This window comes from Zootermopsis nevadensis, unplaced genomic scaffold, assembly GCF_977971745.1.
Source record: "Zootermopsis nevadensis isolate Lab colony 2312 unplaced genomic scaffold, Znev_1.0 Znev_ptg000009l, whole genome shotgun sequence".
Taxonomy (NCBI): domain Eukaryota; kingdom Metazoa; phylum Arthropoda; class Insecta; order Blattodea; family Termopsidae; genus Zootermopsis; species Zootermopsis nevadensis.
In genome coordinates, this window is record NW_028259141.1 from 5,008,802 (window position 1) to 5,036,780 (window position 27,979).

The 27,979-nt window shown below is 43.0% G+C and overlaps 1 protein-coding gene across 20 annotated transcripts in view; it reads left to right on the forward strand.

The window, feature by feature from the left end:
• The window catches only part of LOC110833927 (coiled-coil domain-containing protein AGAP005037), a 412,755-nt gene that overhangs the window by 103,624 nt on the left and 281,152 nt on the right, over positions 1–27,979 (forward strand). Inside the window, exon 1 of one of the 20 annotated variants that reach the window (XM_087345635.1) lies at positions 8,088–8,136. The exons of the other annotated variants lie outside the window; for them this stretch is intronic. Within the exon in view, the coding sequence (XP_087201761.1) occupies positions 8,103–8,136 (34 nt within the window). The 5' untranslated portion in view covers positions 8,088–8,102. Of the gene's footprint in view, positions 1–8,087; positions 8,137–27,979 lie in introns of those variants that run through there. 20 annotated transcript variants of the gene reach the window in all.

Sequence of the window (27,979 nt, forward strand, 5' to 3'; positions counted from 1 at the left end):
CGGTAAACAAATATAATAATTATTTTAATTAATATTACAATATGACGCAACTCTACTATCTCTACAGTTTTGTAATTTCTTGAAATCGAGACCTCATTCTGTGGACTCGTGTATCAATTGTGGGGCAGTTCATGTTAGACGCTACATGGGCACAGTTCCCCTGTAACTGGCCAGTCATCATTTTACTGATGCTGTATATTTGTTTTATCGTGTCTCATGCGTGCAGTAAAAAACTTTAATGATTTTGGTCAAGTTCTGTGACCGGACGGTGTCACATTTGGTGGGATCGCTGTGCGGTAGGTAACCGTCATCTTCAATAGCCGTTGAACAAAATAATGTATCGCTGTTAAAAGGACTAGCTTACGCGTCAGTCCCACCCAAGCAAGGTTCAGCGAGAAATCGATACTGTATCGTGGACCGGAATTTATCCGCTTCCGACAGTTTCCGGTGAAGCAGCGCTCTTGAGAGGCCAGAGAGTCTGAGGTTTCTGTGGCATAGGGATTGGGTTCGATACTCATATTTGAGGTCTATAGCTGTGTGATTTCATATAAGCGTTACGTTCGCGGGAGTCCCTGTGACGTATGCAGCCTGTGGAGTAATGTGCTACATTACTATCGGACCGAAAAACGTCGTGTTTTTTCCCCCCTGATTTGTTGTAAATTTTATGGGTGATTATTTGTGACATTAAAACTATTATAACAGCAATGACAAAATGAACAATGAAGATTTCTGTTTTCTGAGTTGTTGCGCTGTGTAGTCTGGTCGATGTTAACCAACGTTTCAGAGGTCATATTGCCTCCGTCATCAGGACGATTCTTAGTATGAAGATTTCTGTCTTCTGGGTTGTTGCGCTGTGTAGTCTGGTCGATGTTAACCAACGTTTCAGAGGTCATACTGCCTCCGTCATCAGGGCGATGAAGATTTCTGTCTTCTGGGTTGTTGCGCTGTGTAGTCTGGTCGATGTTTACCAACGTTTCGGAGGTCATACTGCCTCCGTCATCAGGACGATGAGTATGAAGATTTATGTCTTCTGGGTTGTTGCGCTGTGTAGTCTGGTAGATGTTAACCAACGTTTCGGAGGTCAAACTGCCTCCGTCATCAGGGCGATGAAGATTTCTGTCTTCTGGGTTGTTGCGCTGTGTAGTCTGGTCGATGTTTACCAACGTTTTGGAGGTCAAACTGCCTCCGTCATCAGGGCGTTGAGTATGAAGATTTCTGTCTTCTGGGTTGTTGCGCTGTGTAGTTTGGTAGATGTTAACCAACGTTTCGGAGGTCAAACTGCCTCCGTCATCAGGGCGATGAAGATTTCTGTCTTCTGGGTTGTTGCGCTGTGTAGTCTGGTCGATGTTTACCAACGTTTTGGAGGTCAAACTGCCTCCGTCATCAGGGCGTTGAGTATGAAGATTTCTGTCTTCTGGGTTGTTGCGCTGTGTAGTCTGGTAGATGTTAACCAACGTTTCGGAGGTCAAACTGCCTCCGTCATCAGGGCGATGAAGATTTCTGTCTTCTGGGTTGTTGCGCTGTGTAGTCTGGTAGATGTTAACCAACGTTTCGGAGGTCAAACTGCCTCCGTCATCAGGGCGATGAAGATTTCTGTCTTCTGGGTTGTTGCGCTGTGTAGTCTGGTCGATGTTTACCAACGTTTTGGAGGTCAAATTGCCTCCGTCATCAGGGCGTTGAGTATGAAGATTTCTGTCTTCTGGGTTGTTGCGCTGTGTAGTCTGGTAGATGTTAACCAACGTTTCGGAGGTCAAACTGCCTCCGTCATCAGGGCGATGAAGATTTCTGTCTTCTGGGTTGTTGCGCTGTGTAGTCTGGTCGATGTTTACCAACGTTTTGGAGGTCAAACTGCCTCCGTCATCAGGGCGTTGAGTATGAAGATTTCTGTCTTCTGGGTTGTTGCGCTGTGTAGTCTGGTAGATGTTAACCAACGTTTCGGAGGTCAAACTGCCTCCGTCATCAGGGCGATGAAGATTTCTGTCTTCTGGGTTGTTGCGCTGTGTAGTCTGGTCGATGTTAACCAACGTTTCAGAGGTCATACTGCCTCCGTCATCAGGGCGATTCTTAGTATGAAGATTTCTGTCTTCTGGGTTGTTGCGCTGTGTAGTCTGGTCGATGGTTACCAACGTTTCGGAGGTCATAATGCCTCCGTCGCTCTGATGACGGAGGCAGTATGACCTCTGAATATATACCATAGTAGAGATCAAACACTGTGAATATCCTGTCACTGTGGATGAATGTGGGTGTAATGTCGTTTAATAGAAAACTTTTTCAACTCTAACCTTTAAACCCATGTGCAGTCAAGTAACCTCTGTGGCTCATATCCTAGATACTAACACTAAAGTACATGAACCCTTACGTTACCTAAGGAGCTACGCGTATTTTCCTCTTAGTCACCAGTTTGAGTATCGACATGAGAATAAGCGGTTCTGATCTCCCAAATGTCTGTTTCGTTACACCAGACCAGCAAATTGTAGCCACGTTAATGTAGACCACGTGTATTCGTTCCAAATCCCTACTCATAAGTCTCTTCTCATTAGGTACAAATCTGTGTACTTGAGATAGCGTTGTTGAATATGTACGGAATCCAGCTACACCATAGGTGGCACCACTTTGAAATGCTTGTTTTCTGATGTTATTGAGCTGTTTTCACTGTCCCTTGGTCGCATTGGCGTGTGGGTAGAAATTTATGAAGGATTTTGATGTTGTCTGGGATGTTTATTATTATACAGTGAAGAGTGGCATTTGAGTGGGTTAATGTACCGGAGATATAGTTTATTTTGTTTTCCGCCACCATAATTCATTGTGCATGTAAATGTTTCGTGTTTATTTTAACGTCAGGATCTGTATTCTTGAAAGGTACAGGTACACTTGGCGTAAAATAAGTCTGTGCTTAAGCTACGTCACAGTAAGAGAGCCAGGAATATGGAAAGGACAAGTGGCAAATAGGCTGCCTGAGGATGTATAGTTTTCATGAAAACATTTCCCCCCCTTACAATTTCGATACAATCCGTGGCGTTTTGATACATTGACTTTTACACTAACTGTATTTTGTAAATCCAAGGAACTGTAAAACACTAGCAATACATGTACACGTCTTAACCAGTACGCTCTATTTCTATAACCTAGACGTAGTAATTTCATATCCGATAGTATACAAGGAAAGGACTGGGTTATCTCTCCGTACGTGCTATCGCTTCTAGGTCTTCTCTCTCTCTCTCCTACGTGTGTATTTGTAATGGTCATAAAAGCTCGGAGTTATTTTGCGTTTACCGTAGCAGCAAATCTTCCATTTGAACTCTTAATACATTTCCCCCCCAAGCACATCTTAGACGGCTAACATGATGGGAAAAGACAACTCGCGACACATGGGTTTGTATGAGTATAATATTAAAATGGATCTCAAGAAAATATGATGTGAGGGCGTAGACTGAATTTAACTGACTGGTCCTTGTGAACACGGCAATGACCGACTTCTCAAAAGGGACTCTTACATGGATTCTGTTATTTTCGGAAGTAAATGTAACATTTGTTCAATAGTGCTTTCATCTCAGATTGTCCCTTACGGCTTTGTCGTGCCAGTATCATTCAACCGCTGTTACAGATTCACTCAAGTATCTTCTGGGGGTAAGGACAAAGGGCCCTTTATAGGGTCAACTCCTCAGATGGTGTGCTACACCCTCGGAACAATACAATACAATGCAATGCATTACATTAACCTACTAGACTACATAGCATCACACTCCAGTAGACCACAGAGAACATTTTCAAATCTCAAACGTAGCCATCTAGAAAGAATAAGTACTTTCAGCCTTGCAATATTTCACAAGATACGCAGTTTACGTAACCTTTTGAAGCCGAAACTCGTCTAAATAATATTTAAGATGCAAGTCTGTACTGCAGAGTAAAAACAGCTCTCCACCATTACAGAGGTCAACTCATTTAATTGTATTTAAGGATATAATCGCTGTTTATTCTGAGAATTTTACGAAATTCATCTCTGGAAATGCACAGTTGTTTATAAAAGAACAGCTGGTATATATAGATACCACTCGGGTTTGAATTTTGAACGGTGCTGTAAGATATGTAGTCATACGGCATGTAATGATAAATGCTATCTATAATTTACATTAAATTTGGATGATATATTTATAAAATAAATTTATATTATATTAAAAATAAATTATACCTGAAATTATTTTTACGTCGACGAAGACGCATTCGTGCCAAACGCACACTCCGCCATACCCCACCGTAGACGCCACAGTACTATAGTTTACATTTTTTCCGTCCAGAGTAGCCACAATCGGAACTTGATTTCACGTTTTCTGTATCATAATCAAGTGTAACGGACATCGGTTATTATGTTAGGAGTTAATAGGTCTTTGCTGGTGGCCTAGCGATCAACGTGCAATTAGTAAAAATGCTCAGAAGTTAAATACTAAGTACTCGTATTAAAATTTAAAAAGAGGTACGCTAATTAGGACCGCCACGGTGGTCTAGCGGTTAGAACGCTGGCCTTGTAATCCTGGGGTTTCGGGTTCGATTCCCCGCGGTGCCCGAATTTATAACTTGTGTTGGGCAAGGCCGTGGTCTAGGCAACACGGAGTTTTCCTCCGTGGCATCCCAACAATTACTCCATTCACACACAGAAGAAGGCAATGGCAAACCACTTCTGGATCATCTGCCAAGAACGTATATGAACAGGTCCCAGTCCGAGAAAAGGATCGAAGGATCCTGTTCATATGGACCTGTCGTCAGACAGAACACTAAATAAATAAAAATAACGCTAATTAAGTGTCTTTACAATGAAAGTCGCCTAAAGTTGAAGGTGTGGCCAACTATCGAACTGTTATGTGTGACAAATGTAGAGCTTAAATTTCTGTTACGTATCCACTGCCTATTTCTTAACCTTACTGAGAGTCACAGAGATCGGAATTTCAATGTAACTTTTAAAATAATTGGATTATTCTTTAGTTTCTGAGATCTGTAAGTGTACTTCTTATCACAAATATGAAATTATTTATGGATTACAGTGAAAATAACTTGCAGGTATGGTAAAACGATTTAGTGTTATTTATTTCGCATTGTGTAATTTTATATCGCCTCTGGTTTGTTTTATTTAATTTGCTGTTGTAGTAATTAACCGTCGCAGCGTGCGCTCTGTAACCATGGCGACGTAATAAGGTCAGAGGTCATTTGAGGCCAATACGTTCATGTTGGAACGAAATTGTCGTAGCTCCTCGCTGTCAGATGGTCAGTTCCGTTAGATATTTACTGTTTGCAATTTGGCAGTTCTTACAAATTCTTCTTGCTGTTAGGTAATGCCTCGTAGACTTATAAATGGTGTTTCCTCAGCTGTATCGAATGAAGTAGAGTCGATATTTGAAGTAAGCGGTCATAACTTGATTAATGGTATCATCTCAGCATCCGCCTGCACAGACTGAGGAAAACAGGAAAATATCTGTTAATTATCGAAGACAACTTTATTGGTACACTGAGTTTTATTCGTAAAATTTTATTTTCGAATTTTTTTCATCGCTATAAATTAAAAAAAAGGAAACTACGTTTCGGAAGCTGAAGTCTGCTTCCGTCTTCAGGTCGGAAAGTAAGGAAGAAGACATCTTATCTGTTGGGCCTCTTGCTTGAGCCATCCTCAGATCCCTGAAACGTTATATTAATATCTTGTAAGTTAAGATGATATACAAGGTCTATAAAAAGAATAATTTTACATATTATAACGCACCATCATCAGAAACATTAAGATTTCAGTTTTGTGTGTTAAAACTTGTGGTCCTAAGGGAAGAGGACCTTTGTTAAAACGTGCGGAAATACAAACTTCGGAATTATCAGCCCACTAATTTGAAGACGCAAAGCTGTGGTTATTTGCAACAAACAACGGAAAAGCTGTTTCATAAAGCCCCTGTCCTTGGTGCTCGGAAAACGTCTGGTTTCTATGCAAATCGGTGGCAGCCATTTTGATTTCCCGGCATGCAAACTTATTGTGTCAGTTCCGCTTATAAGTGACGGAATTCGCGGAACGGACATCGCTATTTTCAAGTAGCCTATCCGCGGTTTTCCGTTTATAACCGCTTTATTTGGTTTTAAGTGTCACCCGGGTTTTAATTTATATATGTTCTGAAACAGGGAGTGGCTTGATGATGGCTGTCTTGTGGGTTGCGTTGTGTGGTTTTGGTAGAGGTTTACCAACGTGTCAGGGGTGCTTGCAAGACTGTGGGCTCGTCACACTGATGATGGAAGCAGCAAGTTCTTCTGTAACTTGGGCAAACTTTCACTAGATTAAACAACCCACAAGATAGCTATCTTCACATTTGCTGTCGTGAGAACATCAAATTTCACCCAGTCGGTGGCGTCTTGAGTAAATGAATGGACATTTCTAATGGTAGGGGCTGTAATGGCTTACGAAAATACTTTTTGGGTTGAAAATTTACCATACGCCCTCTTGAAATATACTTTGTGTTTTGTGAAGGAATACGGAACTCGGGTTTGGATTAGTGTTTACAGCTATCGCGGTTCAAGGAACTCACAGTTTCCCGCAAGACATCAGGCTTTCCAACCGGAATGTTTTTGAGGAAAAAATTCCCACGGTTGGCGAGGTATTGCTTTACCGTCTTTCACTTCTTCGTGTTTTGCTATTTCTGTCTGTCCTGTGTGTGCAAGGCAATTAGTTCGAGCGGTAGTATCTTGTTCCGACTACCGACAAAGTACTGTCACTACTGTCGATTGCAATGACAGGCGGACCCACAAGGTCTATTATTAAAGTATGGAGGGAAAATCCTTAGGATTCCACGTTGCAGTTCACATAAATGTTGGAAGCAGATAAATTGCAAATCCCTGGACCACCTGGCCGCGTGTAGTATCTTTCAGTTCGTAGGAAATCCTTTTGTAATGAATGTTTTAGAAGTTTTTATTATCAGGATTTTTGTACAAGTGTAATAGAGTAATAGGGCTGAAATATTTATAGTGTCTGTCCGTACATACGTTACGTTTTAAGCATTAAATGAAGTATAATCTCTAAGCATATTCATTCTAAACCAGCCAGCCTATTAATTATTTAACACAGAGAATATTTGCGTTTTATTTAACCAGATATCCAATTTTTTACGTTAAATTTAGGACACAATTTGAAAATTTAATTATTGCACTACTAATTAGAATTGTAAAACACGCTGATTAAAAACGTTTTTATGAAGGTGTGGTGTGTTGCGCGGTGTAGTTTCTGTGTACAAGTTTACCGACGTTTCGTAGGTACGTGCTGTCTTCGACATAAGGGCATTCATTCATGACCCTGATGGTGGATGTAACAGCACCTCTGAAACGTCGGTAAATTTCTACCAGACTACATGGCGCTACAACTGGTTGCCGTGAAAATCCGAAACCCTGCTTAAAAATTCTTATTGTTGTAGGAACCCCTGATATCTACATTTGACAATTTTGAAATGCCCTAGAATTTGGCAGTTTTGTTTTGTATTTTCTTGTATAGATGCCGAACCAAAGAAACGAGGCCTTTGGATGTGAACTGGTTTAGAATCGGTTTCGGCGTCGGATTTTTTGTAAGGCTAGCCCGAATTATGGTGCCGTAGGTAGGTAGTGAGTGACCAGCTCATGCCTCTGCACAATTTCTACTCAATCCTGATTTTGTCTGCTAGAGCCATCTAGCAGAGAATCGGGAGACTTGGGTGAAAAATAACCGCTGAATTTTGCTTACGAAACGTCACAGGGTACCGTATTGTCAGATAACAGTAATCAGATGATAGTCACAAATTTTTGTTTTGTAATCTAAAATCTACAATACTGAAAACATTTTACTCTTCAGGAAACAAATAAGATGCCTTCTGTGACGTCACACGTGTTACAAAACGGCATTTGTCGGTACAAGTATTACCTACAAGTGAAATCCAATTAAAATATCAAAAGGTCAACTGACAGCCTTATGAACTAAAGTACGGGTATCATACGGGTCTGATGAGAGTCTATTTTCCTAGAAAGTGCAAAATTGTTATTACTCTTTAGAAAATAAAACCCAGTGCATAGTGAATTAGTGATAAGAAGACAGAAGACTTCGTTTCCGCTTTGACATCATGTTTGTATGGCGACACTGCGTCTCCCTGGAAGGTAAGAGTAGTTCATTTAACCGCCGTTAGAGGCAGTCGGTGCACACGTGTAGGCATTGTATCTTAGCACTGTAGAATCCTGCCTTGAGCCAGTTCATTTCGAATTTACAGTAAATCATAAATGTAAATGAATGTTATTACTCACCTCCTTCTAATGCCGAGGTATAAGCAAAGTTTACGTCAAACCATACTTCGGGTTTTTTATATATCTTGAGGGCATGGTGTTTACACTCGTCGCATGAAACTTTAGAGCATCGTTGACTGTTACAAATACACTCTTTAGTATGCCAGTCAGCACTGTGAAGGGGGGGGGGGTGGAGGGGAGGAGATAGTCGGGCTTCCCCCCCTCCAGTCTCTTCCATCACCCCTGTCCATTTTAGCAGATATAGTCGGCGCAGTATTTTTGGCCGGTGGAGAAGTTGGCGGAGCTGACGGACGGGCCTAGTCTGTGTACCTGAGGTGGCACGGTCAGTGTATTTCTTTTGTTTGGGCGTTCAGTCCGATAAGCTCCTCGGTGCAGTCAGCAAAAGAGACTCGCTCCTAGCCTTCCCCTTGAAAATTCCACTGGCCTAAAACTACTGCGCCGACTATAACGCGTTTGGCAAGCATGTATACTTCAGTTGTGGCTTAATGTTGTACAGTGTTTGCCTTCTATGAACTCCCTGTCTCTCAGCAGCGGTATTCCCTACACGTCCAAGAGGAGCGATGTTGTGTGATATATATCGACTTCAAGAATAATTAATATCAGCATCGTATTGAGCCCGCCTTCCGTTCCACACGTGGCAGAAAATTCTAGCCCACGCTTTGCTCTTCGCAAGTAACCAGATGTCTGTAGAGAATAGCTCCTTTTGGGAAGCTCATATCCGCTCAGGTAATGAGAAAATTCCCTCCCGTTGATGGTATCCGAACTTTCATGAGCCCAAGCCTGTGTAAGTGTATAGGGTGGTCACAGTGTCTTGTTACCCCATGCAGGAATGTGTCTGAGGAATCTAAATTCATGTTTGAAATATTCTTGCAACAAGCCTTTCCAAATTAGACATGGAAGAATGAACTGTTTGCAACAAGCAGTCTGAGAGACAGACTAAGAATTGTAAGGCTATCATTCAGAGTTCAGTAGTGCAAATTTGTCGAGAGGAATGTTCCCAGGTCATCACTAAGTCGACCTGTGAACAGATCATTCACATGGAACATTGAATACCTCTGTAAAGGAAATGCGTATGAAGATATTAATTTTCCTGAGAACTTTTTAATCGAACGCACTCGAACTTTGCTTTAACCTTTACGTGAAAGACCAAGTTTCACACTTATAATTCATTCATTTAACCTGAGCAATTGAAATAGTAATTTGATGCGTGTGAATTCCACTAAACCTCGCTTGATGTAAATTGTGCACGGCAGTGTGCCCTCGTATATTATTTATCATACGTCACATTTAAGTGGGCAGGCTAGACGTACAGTAATTGCCACGGACTCCTTAATATGCTGTCTTGTCTGAGACTCGAAGTGAGAATTTGGTGACATATCGCAGGGCATGGCAACATGTTAGCACGGAATGACAAAATGGCGGAAACCTCCCTCATTTGATCCCGGGTTTGTTTACTTATGACGATTCCTAACGAGAGAAAACTGGATTAAAGCTTTCCGCTTCGTCAGCAACAGACTCTGCTGATTGTTTGTGTTGATTCTTTGCCAGACTTTTAAAAAGGTGACATTTTCGTTTTACTGATATATTCCGTGTAATTTTACGTATACGCAATGATCTTGATGCGGTTGAATTAAGGTCATTATGTACAAAAACGCATAAAAACCAAAATGCCATACAATTTTGTTTAATCTTTTTATGTGTCACTTGAAGACGGTCATAAGTTAACCGAAACATGTATTGGTATAAAATGAGATTATTATTATTATTTAGTGTTCTGTCTGACGACAGGTCCATATGAACAGGATCCTTCCATCCTTTTCTCGGACTGGGACCTGTTCATATACGTTCTTGGCAGATGATCCAGAAGTGGTTTGCCATTGCCTTCTTCTGTGTGTGAGTGGAGTAATTGTTGGGATGCCACGGAGAAACCGGGGAAGCCCCCGGAGGAAAACTCCGTGATCCCTAGACCACGGCCTTGCCCAACACAAGTTATAAATTCGGGCACCGCCGGGAATCGAACCCGAGACCCCAGGATTACAAGGCCAGCGTTCTAACCGCTAGATATTGTTAGTAAATAAGTGGTTGTATGAATAATTTCTAATTGTTGACTTGGATGTTGCAGACACAAATTTTTAGGTAAGAACAGATCAAGGAGGCTAGCTCATGAGCATTTGTTCGGAACTCTGATACCAAATTTCATCGATATCCATTGAGTTGTTTCGGAGTTACGGTATACGTCAGCCGGTCCGATTTGACGTCTCTTGTTATGAATTTTGTAAAGAACAGATACGAAGGAACAGGACACTGCATGATATGGTAACGAATTTTACCTGTACGTAGGATATAAACGAAATATTTTTGTGAAACTTGGTAGGAAGTTGATGCCATTTATCATCGTGACGCCGGAATAGGACGGTAATGTTCAGCTGTTCCAGGATTTGCCTGTTACAGAACTCGATAGTTCATTGTAGCTGAACTTTATTCATTACAATTTTGGGCTGAGGCATTCTCCAATCACTTTCTGTAGTTGCGGGGGCGGGGGGGGGGGTTAAAGACGCATGGTGTCATGCAGTGGTGCCAGATGTAGTACTATGTAGCTTTGGTTTCTGTTGAATGCGAATTGTTTTGTCAGATTTATTTGCATCCAAAGATTCAAGTACTCGGTGAATGTTGTATATAATTCGAGAGCTTGGCTACACAAATCCACGCAATTTTTCTCTGTCAGAAAAGGTTGAAGCACTGTGCAAGGAGCAGGCGAGATGTTGCAACAAGACATTTCTTATCAGCAGACCTCCTTTACGCCGGTTGGTCATCCAGAAGGAAAAGAACATGACTCAGCCGCGTAGTCTAGTGAAAAAAGACTTTTTTTATCGGGCATTGGTTCAAGTATATTTAAAGGCACTTTGTTATGGTATATCCAAAGCAGAGGGTAATTTTACCACTTATCAGGGAATCAGAATTTGGTTCAAATATAAATAAATCATAACTCTGAAATGAACTCAATGAGCACTTATAAAATCTGTAAAAACTAACTCTTAAGTTTGTTTCAAATTGTTTTACTTCGTATCATATCATTGGCTTTGTTCTTTTCGCAGTTATAATTTTGAAATATCAGAAATAATTATGACTCACCCAGAATTTGTGTTTCCGAATTATTACGCTACACGATGAAAGTTTTTGAAGCGAATTATACATATATTTTTTTTTGCTATATTGTGGAATTATTTTGTTGTTATGTTTCTCTAACGTTAATATAGAGTCATTAAGTAATGTTCCGGTAACATTCATCTTCTTAAGCCCTGCCGCGTTGTAATTACTGCTGGTTTACACGAGTTTAATTACTGGAAGGTCTCGTAAACCCCGTGTGGTTTCTTTGAGAAGTTTCTCAAAGTTGGAAATATGTCCTGCGCTGATCCATGGCTCTCTGGAATGGAAAAGCCAGTGACTTAATAGAATTTTAACCAAAGGGCACGAGGAAACCTTGGCTACTTTTACATAGGAAGACGTACCATTTCAAATGAAATGTATGTCCAGAGAGCTTTCGCAGTCTGAGGCCAGAATTAGACAGTTATGAAGTGTCGTTTTGATGTTACAAGATGTGAGACCAGTAGAGTTCGAAGAGGAATGTTATCCAGAAGGTAGCGTTAAATCCTTATTGCGTTTTAAATAAAAAAAGGTTTGAAAATGAAGTAGTTGTTACGAAACAGCTTTTATATTTCATTCTGCTTAGAATAATAAGATGGTAAAGTTGCGTCATATTGTGATATAATAAATATATATTGTTTAAATCTTGTCCGTCTAATCACAATAAATTCTTATTAAATATTAAAATATTACAATAATTAACATTTAAAATATTTAAAATATTAAATGATGTTCTTTATCGAAATATTCGATTTACATTAGACCATAGTTCTTTTAGGAACTGAAACATGTCGTGAAAAATGATGGTCTAATGTAAATCGAATATTTCGATAAAGAACATCATTTGATATTTTAAATATTTTAAATGTTAATTATTGTAATATTTTAATATTTAATAAGAATTTATTGTGATTAGACGGACAAGATTTAAACAATATGTATTTAGAATAATAAATTAAATAGCACGTATAAAGCTGAAATTGTACGTGTTCTTAACAGTTACGTAATGAAGTTGTATGTGGGACGGGAGATAAAACTTAACCTCGGAACTGTATGGAGAAGTGTGTTCCAGATGAAAACTGGCAAATGCGTGCATATGTTTAGTGAGCACTTCAGTTCGATGCCAGCCAAGCTGTATTCAGACTGGCAACTCTGTTCATCGCTGAAGTTATTTAACGGACTTAGTCACCCACAGGCGGTCCCTCGCCTTAATCCATAAGTGGTTACAGAATGGCTTGGATTGATCTGGTCTCATCTCTTGCCGAGTTAGCTCAAGGATAGGACTGTGTCTTGATTTCAAGATGTCTTAACGGGATAAGACAACGTCTAGTTGAGGTAATTATCCGATGGCCTTAGGTGGGGCGAAGATGGGAAGTGAGCAGTCAGAAGTACAAGATGTAGGACACCGAAATTTTTATTAACATTTTGAGAAAAAATGTTTAAATGAACATCGCTGTATCAGACTGTTTATAGGAACTCTTAATTGATTTCTGGAATCTTATATAAACGCGTATTTTAATTATCATTTAGAATTCAGTGTACTAAAACAGTTTATTCTCATTTTATTTGAAGTCGGCTGTCTTCTGGTATGCTTGTAGCTTGGTAGAAATTGACCACAATTTTATCAGAGGCACGTGCTCATCACCCTGATGATGGTGGTAGCAGGTGCCTCTGAAACGCAAGACACCACTACAGATGGGAGAACCCCATTTTTTAGTCGATACTTCACGGAGAACCATAATAATCAGTTGCCTGATCGGTGGATTGGTCGTAGTGGTCCGCAGAATTGGCCACTGTGGTCACCGAACCTCACTCTCCTTAGATTTATATATCTAGAATTATGTGAAAAACCTGGCGTATGAACGTAGAATAAACAGAAAAGGGGAAATACGTCATCGAATATGACACTGTAAGGTTCAAATAAACTTTAACTCCAAATATCTGTATCAGCTATGTAATCGTTTAGGACGAGACGTATGTTTATGACATTTCTAACTGAGATTTAATGAGATCCTGAAGTACTGAGATAAAGTCGCTGTATATTCTACATACCTGACTGGACATTTCTGTACGGCTAAGTCGAACGTCGTAGTTCTGTGGTTAATCACCCTCGGGAGGTACCCAGTTTATATCTCGGCCCAGAGACCGGCTATCTTGACTGATGTTTTTGTGGTTTTTCGTAGTTCCTCCAGTACTTTAAACAGGGCGACGCCCGCTTACCTCAACATATTTTCCAATTCATTTCTTAGTGGCAACTCATCCGACGTTGTGGAGTGTAAATACCGAAAGCGTCATGAAATATACTACATACAAAATTAAAATAAGGTTCAGTTCAAGATAGCTCCGTGTAAAATCTGTCCGAAAGGTGTTTTGGGAGTAATGCAGAACAGTGGAATTTCCTATCCCCAAAACCTATCCGTGTTTGGTCCAGAACTATAAATACGCTGTCTGATTTGTTCAAGTTTTCCAGTGTCGCAATGTATCCACCAACCCCTCTCATCATGCCATTATTTATTTTTATTTATATTTATTTAGTGTTCTGTCTGACGACAGGTCCATATGAACAGGATCCTTCCATCCATTTCTCGGACTGGGACCTGTTCATATAAGTTCTTGGCAGATGATCCAGAAGTGGTTTGCCATTGCCTTCTTCTGTGTGTGAATGGAGTAATTGTTGGGATGCCACGGAGAAACCAGGGAATCCCCCGGAGGAAAACTCCGTGTTGCCTAGACCACGGCCTTGCCCAACACAAGTTATAAATTCGGGCACCGCCGGGAATCGAACCCGAGACCCCAGGATTACAAGGCCAGCGTTACGCCAGGGAAGCTTAGGTCCTTCGTAAGTGACATCTTTTGATTTGTGACCTTAATGTTCTGACCTTCGAAACCTCACGTCATAGCTGTCGGAGAAATGGAAAACGGTTCACTGCCACTACAATGACAGTTTGTGTCTGTAAAGAATTCCAGATCAACTTTCAGAATCCCGGCTGTAAACATTTCAGTAAATGTAACTGATGATACGTTGTGGCACATGTGATCTTATTGTCTTGAATTGAACCATCGCTGGACTTTATTTGTTTCATCATACGGGACACGATTTAGGGAACCCAGAGCAGGTAAATTAATTAAATTAATTGTAGATCACACATACGGTGGTCTAGCGGTTAGAACGCTGGCCTTGTAATCCTGGGGTCTCGGGTTCGATTCCCGGCGGTGCCCGAATTTATAACTTGTGTTGGGCAAGGCCGTGGTCTAGGCAACACGGAGTTTTCCTCCGTGGCATCCCAACAATTACTCCATTCACACACAGAAGAAGGCAATGGCAAACCACTTCTGGATCATCTGCCAAGAACGTATATGAACAGGTCCCAGTCCGAGAAAAGGATGGAAGGATCCTGTTCATGTGGACCCGTCGTCAGACAGAACACTAAATAAATATAAATAATAGATCACACATATTTTACATGTTCTTGTTGCTTCTTCACTTAAATGTACGTCTTCAGTAAATTTAATTAACATTGTAAAAATCTCTTGTCCTTTGATTTCCGTGGCTGGAGTTCAGTACAACTTCACTTTCGGGAATGAACATGAACAATTATCCAACGTTTCGGCAAATACTGCAGTTGCCATCTTCAGGGTAAGTATGTAATTTTGGACGTTTGTAGATGTTCTATACAGAAAGTGATGATATCACGTCGCGTTTTGTATATTTCGTTGTCTAAGGATGAAACATCTGTGGCAGCATAGTTGTTTGTATTACATCGATCTATCTCGTCTGTACTGATGGTGAACTTCAGGGAGAATAGGGTGGAAGGAGGGAGACTTACATGCATTCTTTATACGGCGATCCGTTTCTAAGACGTCCAGTGTATTGTGTCTTTCTGCATGTTAGATTGCGCAGAAAATCATAGTATCGTAGGCGAAGAGGACAAGAACAGGATAAGAAAACTACGTAATACGTTTCTTCGATGCTCGATAAAGAGGCTTAGATCAGTACGAAGTTTACTTGAATTAAGCCTTCTTACCGAGCACAAACTATGTATTTACTATGTAAGACTTGAGGTTCTCACAGCGGTGAGTATGAAGATATCCGTCTTCTGGGTTATTGCGCTGTGTAGTCTGGTCGATGTTAACCAACGTTTCAGAGGTCATACTGCCTCCGTCATCAGGGCGATGAGTATGAAGATTTCTGTCTTCTGGGTTGTTGCGCTGTGAAGTCTGGTCGATGTTAACCAACGTTTCAGAGGTCATACTGCCTCCGTCATCATTGCGATGAGTATGAAGATTTCTGTGTTCTGGGTTGTTGCGCTGTGTAGTCTGGTCGATGTTAACCAACGTTTCAGAGGTCATACTGCCTCCGTCATCAGGGCGATGAATATGCCAATAGGCCAACCAACCAACCAAAAAGCTAACCGAGGGCGGAGGCCTGCGCAAGCGCAAGCATCGTCCCTACCTAGGTGACACCATTCCTGCACTCAAGGCGCATTGCTGGAAATGGTAAACGGTCTTAATATAAAAAAAAAACGAAAATTTTGCTGACGCTAACAGGGTTACGCCGTGGCTGGAGCCTCGACCATTCAAACTGGGATCTGTTGCTGCTGATGGGAGGTTATCCCGTCAGGCAAGTTGTCCAAAGGAATTTGGTTGGTTGGATCTCTGGGGTTTGAACCCAGAGAGGGGGGGGGCCGTTTCGGCTGAAGGCCTCTGCGGCGTGGGGGGAAGATCATTTCAGCTGATGGCCTCCACGATCGGGGGGGGAGGGTGGCGGGCCGTGCCCCTATTAAGTTATACCCTGGCATTCGCCTTACAACTGAGGAAAAGCACGGAAAACCTCAGTCAGGGTAGCCGAGTAGTCTAATCACTCGTTGTGCCGACTTGGCCGTCGTTTGGGGACGGCCTCGGCTGGCCTGCTGGACATCGGTCGCCCTCGGTTGCCCTTGGGCGACCTCTGGCAGCCCTCGTTCGGCACGAGTGCCTCCCGAGTTGCCGAACTAAGGGGTTCCCCACACCAGCTAACCTCGAGTCAAATCTCTCAGTCAGTGCTCTGGTGTGGTCGGCAAAGAAAGGGACCCCCAGATCCTCATGTATTTGCCTGTTACTAACGTACCAGGGCGCGTTAGCAACAATGCGAAGACACTTGGATTGCAGAACTTGCAGCTTCCGGACGTGGGTGCGGGCAGCTGACCTCCAGATCGGGCATGCGTAATCCATCATGGGACGGATGAGCTGCTTATAGAGCAGCACACCGTTCCTGATGGACAGGCCACTTCTCCTATTGATGAGCGGGCCTAGCACACCTAATCGTTGCGCCGCCTTCTTTCCCACCTGGTTGACGTGCGCCGACCAGGTAAGCCCGGCGTCAAGGGTGACCCCCAGATACCGCGCTGTTTTGACCCATTCGATCGGCTGGCCGAGAAACTGCACCGCTCTGGGCTGTTGGATGCGTCTTCTCGCCGAAACGAAGAGAACCGCGGTGCTCTTCGATACGTTGATAGCAATCCTCCAGGCCATGAGCCAGAGCTCAAGTCTACTGAGGTAGGTCTCCAGATACCTGACGAGAAGCGTTGGGCTACGGGACGTGGCTACTAGAGCCGTGTCGTCCGCGTACTGAGCTAACTCGACGTGTCGGGACGGAGTGGGTATGTCGTTGACATACAGGCTGAAGAGCACAGGGGAGAGAAGTCCGCCCTGCACAACTCCAGCCCGCATGGCTCGACGTGTGGACGCGGCCGACTGAAAGGACGTCTGGAATGTCCGGTCAGCGAGGTAGGAAGAGATGGTTTTCACCAAGTACGACGGGAAGTTGAGGACGGTCAGTTTGTATAGGAGGCCTTGGACCCAGACTGTGTCGAAGGCTTTGGCCACGTCCAGGAAGACCGCGCCGGTTAGCCGCTTCTCATCAAGGTTTCTGTTGACCCTTTCGACGAGGCGAGCCAGCTGCAGCGACGTGCTGTGTCTGGGTCGAAACCCAAACTGCTCGTCGCGCAGCAGCCCGCGTTCACTGACCTCGTGTAGGACCCTCGTTAGAAGGATCTTCTCGCAGAGCTTGCCTACCGTGTCGAGAAGACTGATGGGTCTATAGGAAGAAGGTAGCGTGGGGTCCTTCCCCGGTTTCAGTATGGACACCACGCGAGCGTGTTTCCATGCCGAGGGGAAGTGCTGCCTGCGGAGAACCGCGTTGAACACTTTCGTGAGAAAGGTTACCGCGCGTCGTGGGAGATGTCTCAGGACCCTGTTCGGTATACCGTTGGGGCCCGGAGCCTTGCCAACCTTGAGTCCCTTGATGGCCTGGGCGACCTCCGAGGGACTGGTTAATTTCGGTTCACTTGCGGGGGCATACTCGTATGCTCGCATCTCCTCGTTAACCATGTCAATTGCAGCCGGGTCCGACGGGTTGTCTACCGGCTGGAATTGGACCTCAAGGCTGTCGGCCAGGGCTTCTGCCTTCTCGGGGTTCGAGAGAGCCAGTCCTCCCGGCACTATCAAGGGGGGCGACGGAGTGGGGACTCGCATCACCCGCTTGGTCATCTTCCAAAGCGACTGGTCCTCGCAGTCCAAGGATTCGAGCGTGTCGCTCCACTGTTCGTTCCGCCACTCGTTGAGACGATAGGTCACCGACCTCTGGAGTCGATTGACCTGGGTCTTAAGAGCGGGGTCCCTCGTGACCTGCCACCGCCTCCTCAGCCGGTTCTTCAGGCGTATTTCATCCCGAATACTAGCGGGCAGAAGCGGTCGCCTGTCAACGCGGGGTCGAAGCTTGGGAGCGGACGCTGCTGTGGCTTCCAGGATAGCACTGGTCAGCTCCTCGACGCACTTGTCGATTGCCTCCTCGTCGTTTACCACGGGGTTCCCCGGGAGTCTGCTTTCGAGGCAAGCCTGGAATGCAGCCCAGTCCATTCTCGCGAAGTCCGGGCGATCAGGCAGGTTTTGAAAGGACGATCGGCACGTGGTGTCGATGAGGACGGGCAGGTGATCTGAGCTGAGTGCGGGGCATACAGTCAGGTGCACCGGTAGAACGAAGTCCTTGATGAGGACAATATCAAGGACGTCGGGTGTGGCGTTGTGTGTGTAGGGAGCCGTGGTTGGGGAATCCGGCCCGTAGATCAAGCAGGAATTTCTGTTGGCGTAATCACGCAGGAGCGAGCCCCTAGCAGAGATCAGCCTAGAATTCCAGTCCGTGTGCTTTGCGTTGAGGTCACCAGCCAAGAGGACCGGGAAACCCCCGCTTAAGCACTCGATCAAGTCCGACTCAATCCAGGGCCGGGTGGGTGCGAGGTATGCCGCCACGAGCTTAACTTTCCTAGTTGCCAGCACCAGGTGAATGGCGGTTGCTTCCAGTTGCTGCAGACCCGAGACCGGCACAGGGTAGTGATCAATGCCCCTGCGGACAAGGATCGCTGTGCCGCCCCCCAGCGTCGGGCGGTCCGTACGGTGGCAAACGTAGTTCGCGAACCTCAAGGCCCGACCCGACGTGAGGTGCGTCTCGTTCAGGAGGCAAACATCGACTCCGTAGTCACCGAGGAACTGCTCCAGCTCCAGCTTCCTGCCGCGAACACCGTCGGCGTTCCAGTAAGCCAGCCGCAAGGCTTTACCACCGTGTCCTCTAGGCCGTGCAGTCATTGTCGGCCATGAAGAGGAGAACGGTTTTGAGGAGGGCTCGCGGACGAGACCCGCCGGGTGGGAGGGAGTGGATCGCGGCGAGGAGACGGCGCGTCAACTCGACGCAGACCCGTGGTGAGAGGGTCTCCAGGATATCTGCGATGTCCTGGAGCGGTGACTGACCCTTGGGTGGGGTGGGGTCAGTCTTCTTGGGAGCAGGTGAGGGCTTGTTGGGAACAGGTGCAGTGGGATTTGCCACCGGCACCGCAGGACGAGCGGGCTTGGCACGGCCGCCCTTGGAGACAGCCTGCCGCTCAGTCCGTGCAATGGCGCTAGATGGCGTTGGGGCGGAGTTCCCCATGGCCGCAGCTTTGACGACGCGGCCACCACGGACCACGTGGTTCCACCCAGGGCCCAAGTTCTCCTGGTCTAGAGAAGGCTTAGCTGGCGCCGATTTGGGCGCTGGCAGGCGCGTGGAGACGCCGTCCTTTCTGCCGCGATCCCCTTTCGCACGCTGCGCAGCGGCCGCCTTGGCTTCCTTCCACTTTCTGCAACCTCTATAGTTCGCAGTGTGGTTGCCCCCGCAGCTGCAGCACTTAAGCTGCTGCTTGGGGGTGGCACACGACCCGGATGGGTGAGCGTCCCCGCAGGCCACGCACCTAGGTGCATAACCGCAGTTCCGCTGCGTGTGCCCGAAGCGTTGGCACCGCTTGCACTGCATGGGCCCCTTCGGTGCGACGTACGTCTCCACCTTGACCCGCAGACCGCAGATCTCGGTAAGGGAACGCACTTTCGCCACGTCGGGGCCCCGTGCTACCGACACTATAAAGTGTGGCGTAAGGGGACGGTCACCGTCCTGGTCCATGGCCCGGCGCGTTGATCGGAGTTGCAGGACACCCTGCACAGTAATGTGCATGGCGGCCAGCTCCTCGCGTATCTCGGCCTCGGGCATGCGCACGCCCAGGTTTTTAATCACCAGGCGCACGCACCGATCCTCGGGGAGGGAGAATGTGTGAAAACTCACACCCTCGCCCTCACCGAGGGAACGCAGGACCCTGACGGTGGCCCGGAATCCGTCGGCGGACTCAGGCACAAGAGTCAGGTTTTCTCCCTTCATCTGCGCCACGATCCCGCAGGCCGACTCCGCGCGAATCCTCTGCAGGAAACCGCGTACGTCCTTCACCCCAGACACGTACACCGGGGTTTTGTTACGGCGCTCCCCCGGAGCCGTTTTGTCCACTTGAGCGTGGGAAGAAGAAGCGGCGTCAGATGACACGCCAGTGAGCGGCCCGGACAGGTCCCCGGAAGCCCGGGGAGACCTGCGCCCATGTGCCTCCTCCATCGAGGAAGCGGGTCCCGGCTGGGAGCCGGGTCCCTTGGCTGAGGGCTTCACTGTCCCGCTTGGCGGTTTCAGCGCGGCGGGGTGAGCGGGGGGAGGTCCGCGGGACGACTTCACGTCTCTCACTCCTTTAACCTCTTGCGAGGCCCCGGCTTTAGTGGGGAGCGGTGCCGAGGAATCCACTCCAGCAGTCGCCCCTTTAACCGGTCGCCCGGCCACTACCCCGGTGTACGCCGCGCTGACCTCAGCATAACTGCCGAGTTGCCGGCCACACGAGGTGGCTTGTTCGCCCGTGGAAGCGTTGGTGTAGGTTGCTGTTACTGCCGCCGCCGAGCCATCGGGCCGATGGACTTTCGCCGGTGCCGGCAGAGGAGTGGACCCGGCTCCGGACAGTGGCCCGGGCGCCGGGCGCCTAGATGCGGGTTCCGTCGAACCGCCCGAGTTGGACAAGTCCAACTCGTTGGCCTTCCTCTTGCCAGCGTTAGCTCGAGTAGGCCCTCCGACCACGGCTACGGCTGTTGCTGTTGCTGCTGCTGCTGCCGCCCGCTGTCGCTGCTTTTCGGCGTCGATGGCGTCCAGAAGCTGCTTCCGCACCTGCTGGAGCAGCTCAGGGAGGTGGGCCTTCAGAAAGGCCAGGTCACCTCCGTCCATACCTCGCCGAGCGCTGAGAGTGTTGAACCAGACAATTCTCTCGACCAGTGCCGAAAAGTGAGATCCAATCCTCTCCTCTATCTATCTCTATCTATCTCCATCTATCTATCTATGCCAATAGGGTGTGAGGAGATGGATTTATATGCCTGGGAAGTGAAAGGTGTAGCCTCCCCCGAGCCAATGGGAGCAGGTATGGTAGCACGTGGGCGAGAGTGGGAGAGGGAGAGAAAGTAGAGAGAGAAAGGTGAGTTTGGTTGTATGGATAAGGGCCCTGAAAAGGGCCGAGTTAGTGGTTTGGTTGGTTCTGGCGGCGCACTCTTGCTCGCTCTCGGAGTGTGTGAATAAGAGGCTTCCAGGACCGGCTCAGGTTAAGTCCATCTTCCCTGTTAAAGTTATCGGGATGTAGTTCGATCTCGATGGCTTCCCTGATTAACCGATCCATGTAGCCGGTATGTATGTATTTACTGTTGTTGAGATTCCAAAATTCTGTCATGAAAGCTTATCGAATAATTATAATAAGTGAAGGAACTTTAATATTAATTTTCAGTTAAAATATTGTTTATTGAGACACGAATAAAAACATTCTCTTTCGATAAAGTTGAATTTTAACGTATTTTTCTGTCGTTATTCACATTCGGTTTTTTTTTCAGTGTGAACGGTTGAAAATGAACAGTGGAAAATAACGTTCTGTGTTTCAAAGAAACCATGGGGTATCTACACGTAATGGTTTTCTCGGGAACTCAGAGGAGGGTCCACTCCCTTATTGTAGAACCGGAGCAGAATCATGGGATTTCAATCGACCGACTTCCTTTGTGAGAGGCTTACAAAAATGTCGTAGTTTTTGCAACATCTATTTTATCGAAATTTTTTTCGCAGAAGCTGCAGTTAAAAAGCCTTGCTTAGGGTAATGGTGGCTCAGTTCATGTTTTAGGGTTAAATGGGGAAGGGTAGCATGTGTATAAAAACTGAAAATATTATTTTAATTTCAACATAGTCGGTGGAATTTTGTAAAGGCAGCGAAGTAAATGGCACGATAGCCGAATGTGTACTTTGAGTAGGTGACACAAGAAATACAGACTAAGTTTTTGTGCGGAAAGCGATTTATTGGATGACCAAAATGGAGGTGGGAAGATAATATTAAGATGAATAATGTGGAGATACGTTTTAAGGAAATTAATTTGTTTAGGTTGGTGTTAACTCCAAGATTCTGAGTTAAGTTTTCAGAATTTAATCTTATTGAAAATACAGAATTGTGTGGTCAGTAAGTTGTTTCACTCGGCGTGTGTTTTTCCTAATTTGTTAATTTTGTCTCAGGTTTTAGTTCATAAAAACCACTCTGGCTGCTTAGATTATGCTGATTTTTTTTCCGTTCTTGCAAACACGTGTCACTTAAAATTAAAAGTGTGTGCGAACTTCTTTTAATTCTGACTTTGTTTTATCTCGAAACACGTCCCTTGATTTACCTACCCATGTTCTATTATGAGCTTCTTAAGATATTTTGCTCTCGAAATGGTTAAAATTAAAACGTATACTATAATAGAATTAGAATAATTATGCTATTTTGCTGTGGATTATGTGTTTTTATTTTAAAAAACCTTACTTTTGTTATTTTCTTGTTCACATTAACAGCGAAAGATAAAGAATCTCCTTTGTAGACCTTTTCCGATATTTGAATAATATTTTGATAATCGACTAGAAGAATTTATCATTTAACTTATGAATTTATTATTCCGGTAGTTTCTTTTCAATCAGAACAGCCCATGTGAGCCAATTTATCGCTACTGGAAGAAAAAGGCGTTATTATGTTATTTCTAAAACTACGTATGTGGATCTCACAGATTCTGTGTTAATCTCGACTGATGTCGTCTCGTAGAATAATGCTTCATAAACCGTTTAATTTCTTTCGCATCTCTCCTTTGTTCGATTTCACTTGCAAATACGAATGTTATATTCTTCATCACTGTTCTCTGTACTTGGCTGTGAAATCCCTAATGCAAATATGTAAGCAGACTTCGCTTCGCACTCTGGAATTGAAATTCAAATGATAGAGTCAGGCTGTTTGTCGTATGAATAAAACTTCGCTGCGAGTCTTGGAGCGTGCTTTATTGGGCGTTCTTTACTAGGCGGATAAGTGGATGGTCTCCTCCTGTTCCTTGGAATATTAGTAAAGCCAGGGATACGATAGTCGAAGCTTGGGCTAATTCCCCATTTGTATATTCTAGAAACCAAGGAGGCATCAAATAATAAAGAATTTAAAGAAACCACAATGAAATAATTCAATTCATTTATTGCATAATAATTAACATGTAAATGAGCTAAAATAATATGCGTAAGTAATATAATAATTAAATTAAAATCAGTTTAATTATAAACAATACTTAGATAACATACAAAGTAAAATATTAATACTAATAAAAACAGTAAATAATAAAAACCAGAAAAAACCTTACAAAATGATAAACCCAAAATATGGACAAAAGGAAAATATTTAAATACAAAATTTATTCAGTTCAACTGTTCATTGCAAGTAAATGGGCTGAATAAAATGCCTAAGCAAAATATACTCCTTTTTAAATATGTCGAATAATAATAATAATAAATATTGTATTTAAATATTTCCTTTTTGTCCATATTTTGGGTATTTCATTTGTAAGTTTTTTCTGGTTTATTGTTTTTATCTAGTATTAATTAATTGAATTATTATATTACTTAGGGATATTATTTAGCCCATTTACGTGTGAATTATTATTCAATAAATGAATTGAATTATTAATAATAATATTATTTAATACTAATAAATGAATTGTACTGAATATGGTATATTTATATATTTAGTTTCATTTGTTTGTTTTTGTATTTGTAATGTTTTACTTTTATTATTATGTTTTATCCTTTACTGTTGTTCAGTGCTTGGCTGTTATTGGCCTTATCTGGCTGTTGTCAAGCACTTAAATAAATGAATTTAATTGAATTATTTTGTTTTGCTTAATCCCTCTTACAACAGAGCTCAGTCGAATTAATATAGTATATGAAGAACATGAAACTAAAACAAAAGTCTCACACGTGGTCTACATGGACGACTTAAAACTGATACGCAAATCAGAGAAATAACTTCAAAAACATGAAATGAAATTTGGACTGTATAAATGTGTAATGGTTGTGTATAAAAAAGGAAAATTTGCTGAATAAGCAAATCTGCAAATTGGTATGGACACGGAAATACAACAGCTTTAACAAGGAAAAACATACAAATACTTAGGAATTCAGGAAGGAGGTGGCATACATCAACAAATGAAAGATAAACTGAAGAAGGAATATAATGAAATATTACGGATGATACTTAAATCTGAATTGAATGCCAGAAACAAAATAACTGTAATAAATGCAGTAGCAGTTCCATTTTGGCCATTAGATGTCATGTTGATGATGTGTCTGGAATGACGAGGAATTCATGGCAGATGGAGATCTTTTGGGGTTTCGAGCAACGTACGTTTTCAAAAATGTGTATGATGATGGAGTTGAAAATCTTAATTTTCCAACGGTTTATTTCATGGGACAGCTCAGTATAGTGACTGGCTACTGACCGGAGGAGTCGAAGCAGGATAAAATATTTTTCCCTTCACAGCCGCGTCCATACCTACTTCGTGTCTCCCCAAACATTAGCCTCCATCCCCACATCATCACCGAATTCTCAGTTTTAAATTGATTTCATACATCGATATGTCTCGGATATTCTAATTCATTGAAACGGTAGTCTTATAAATATATGTTATATTATCTCCTTTGTTTCCTGTGTTCAGTGTGACACAGTACGCAGCTGTTCTGGGAATGTAGCTCATTGTCACTTACTTTCAAAGTTGGAAGAATTCGCCCGGACAGTTTGCAGCCCAATTCACACTTTAGCGCTAAGTGTTGCCTAAGCGTCAGGATGTAGCGCGTTGGTAGTAGCCATATTGGCGTATATTTAAAATGTATAATGTATTTTGAAATGTAAACATTTCTCGTTTTTTTAAGGAGTGGTATTAGTATGGGTGGGGCCACGAGTTAGGGGTGTGTGGGTTCAAATATGTTGTTAAAATTAAATAAGAAGGATACTTTATTCTGAGTTTCAACAAACTGAAGCACATCTAGTAGAACTGCTCATGAACATTTCCAGTATCGAGAAATCGTTATCAACGGAGACATTATTTTTTTTATAGAAATTACAAAAGAAATCGGCAAATGTTCTCACGATGAAATTAGAAATTTCTCTTATTTGCCTTATAGGCACACGAGGACCAACATTGTCGATGATCTAATGAAAATATTAACAGAAAATAAAATATTTTATATTAATAAATATATTTAATGTTATTTATTTAGTTATGAGCTTGAAACGAGCCACATATGTCCAGTTAGGGTACGGTCATGTACTAAAAACAATTATACAGATAAAATCTAATAATAAAATCTTCAAATTACTTAAAATATTAATATACCGCGCCTTTGTCGTTTCTTATTGTGAACATAACGTGGGTTTCGAACGTTTCAGTCAGCATTTTATGTAGAAAGGTTTAAAGCGTTATAAAGAGTCTTTGCTCCACGAAGACTGCGTCTGATTGATGTGGAAAGTTTGCCAACTGCACCGCCGCCAGATTAGTAAGCGTTCTTGCACCTACGTTAATAAATAACCCCTCGTTCTGTCGGGCGCGTGAGAATGGCGGTCGAAACAACAAGGACCAGGACCTGTTGAAATAGGTCGAGTCACGTCAGAATCAGAGGATGTGTGGTAGTTGGAAACGACGTTTCAAGACCGAAGCTGGGCCCTGATCCCAGAAACAGCCCTTACCACAACATCATCACAGACGGGGTCAAATTCTTTCGGCAGGAATTAACTTACGTAAAGATTTTGACCTTTACTCTTTGAAGCTGAAGGTAATAATTTTTAAGGGGTGGGGGGGGGGGGGGTTGCATATATTTTTTTTTTCAGCTGCGAAGGTCCCCAGGTAGTGTGTTTGCTTGTCCTTCTGGCAGAGGTAGATTTAATGGAGGTAAGGCATTTATAAGTTGAAAAGGTGGGATCAAAAGTGGAACAAGTGACTCGTGAGTTGAGTCTTTTTGGTCTCGTGCACAATTTGGAATACTGGTGTTATTTTTTTGGATGGCGGCATTTAGTAAAACATTTGGTGATGATATGGGGAGGTTACTTTAGGGTGGAATTTTTATATTAGCACTTGGATCTGAAGATCGCTTAATATTTTAACAATTCAGTCCGTACCGTAAAGAAAACAAAGCTTTTAACATTACATTTCTCCCTCTGCTATATTATTATTATTATTATTATTTATTATTATTATTCATTTTATTTAGAATTATTAAATTGAATTATATTACTTAGGTACCGTATTTAGCCCATTTACTTGTGAAATATTATTCAGTAAATGAATCGAATTATTATTAATTAGGTACATTTATATATTTAGTTTCATTTGTTTGTTTTACTTTTATTATTATTGAAATAAATTAATTACTTATTATATTTTATCCTGTACTCTGGTTTAGTGCTCGGCTGTTATTGGCCTTTTTGGCTGTTGTCAAGCACTTATATAAATTAATTAAATTAAATTATTATAATATGATTGTTGTATTTACTTTATTTTCTTTGTGCTGTATCTGTAATTGGCCATTTGACTGTTGATGCAGCACTCTAATAAAAAGAATTGAATTGAATCATTATAATTTCTTCACAAGTCTTCCTGTTATTGCTTCCCGTGAATCAATGTTGAGCCCCACAACTCAGGATTTGTGTTTCTAATTGTAGGACTTTCCTTATGATGTGCGATGTTCCTATTCTTTAAAGAATCTGCCGAGTACTTTGTTGGCATTGGTTCCAGATATTATTTAGTCCCATAGTTACAACGCCTGTAGCTCCAATGATGAAAGGCGTGACAAAACACTTCATGTTCCTCGTTCAATGAATTTCTTTACTTAATGTTTTGTATTTTAATTTATTTTTTGGCTCCGGCTGTCTTATATTCTTGTCCGATAATACTGAAGTTTCTATAAGTGATATTTTGTTTCATATTTTTAATTACTTTTTCAAGCTTATTTACGAGAACCTATTTATCTGTATTATCATGGTTTTTATTATTATCATTAATTGTAATTGGCCATCTTCCTGTAGATGAAACACAGTAATAATAACTTTGTGGATCTTTAACAGGTCATATGGATATTATTAATTATTGTTTGTACGAAAATGTTTTTACCATCAGTTGAACTATGTATTTTCCCAAGCTCTGATAGCTGTTGATGCCCTATTTGTACTTACAACCCTTTCGTTTGCATCTGTAAACAGTGTTTTCATGTTATATTCCTCATTAATGAGATCTAAACTTGAATATGCTTTTGTCGTATGGAATTCTCGTAACTTCTACTGACACCGACAAGCTCGGGAGCATTCAGCCGAAGTTTTTAGCTCTGCGTTACAATTGTTTGTGTCCTTACGAGACTGCCTTAGAACACCTAAATTTCCATATCGTATGCTGTACGCAGCGCCACTTAAATGTTCTCTCTCTTTCTAGTGTTTACAGTTGATACAGATTCAGTCTTTCCTCGCTCCAAACTGATGGCGTTCGTGTTCCTTGTCGTAATTTTAGAGATTTCCCCTCGTTTACTGTTGGTTCTTAACGTAAACATTGCCCCTCCGCTAGATGTAAATCGGCCGCAAATGTTTAAAGGTCTTGACATGTTTCGTGAGAAATTGGTTATTAGCATTTGCTTATTAGTTTACTTTCGTGTAGTATAATTATTTAAACGACCACTGGGTAGATCAAAAAGGAGATGGGAGTATAATATCAAGATGGATCTTACGGAGGTTGGCTGTGAGGATCGTGGCCGGTAGCGGGCTTTGGTGTTGTCGGACCTTTGGGTTCTGCTACCAGGGAGTTAGTTAGTATAATTATTTAATCTTTATTATGTTTCTTA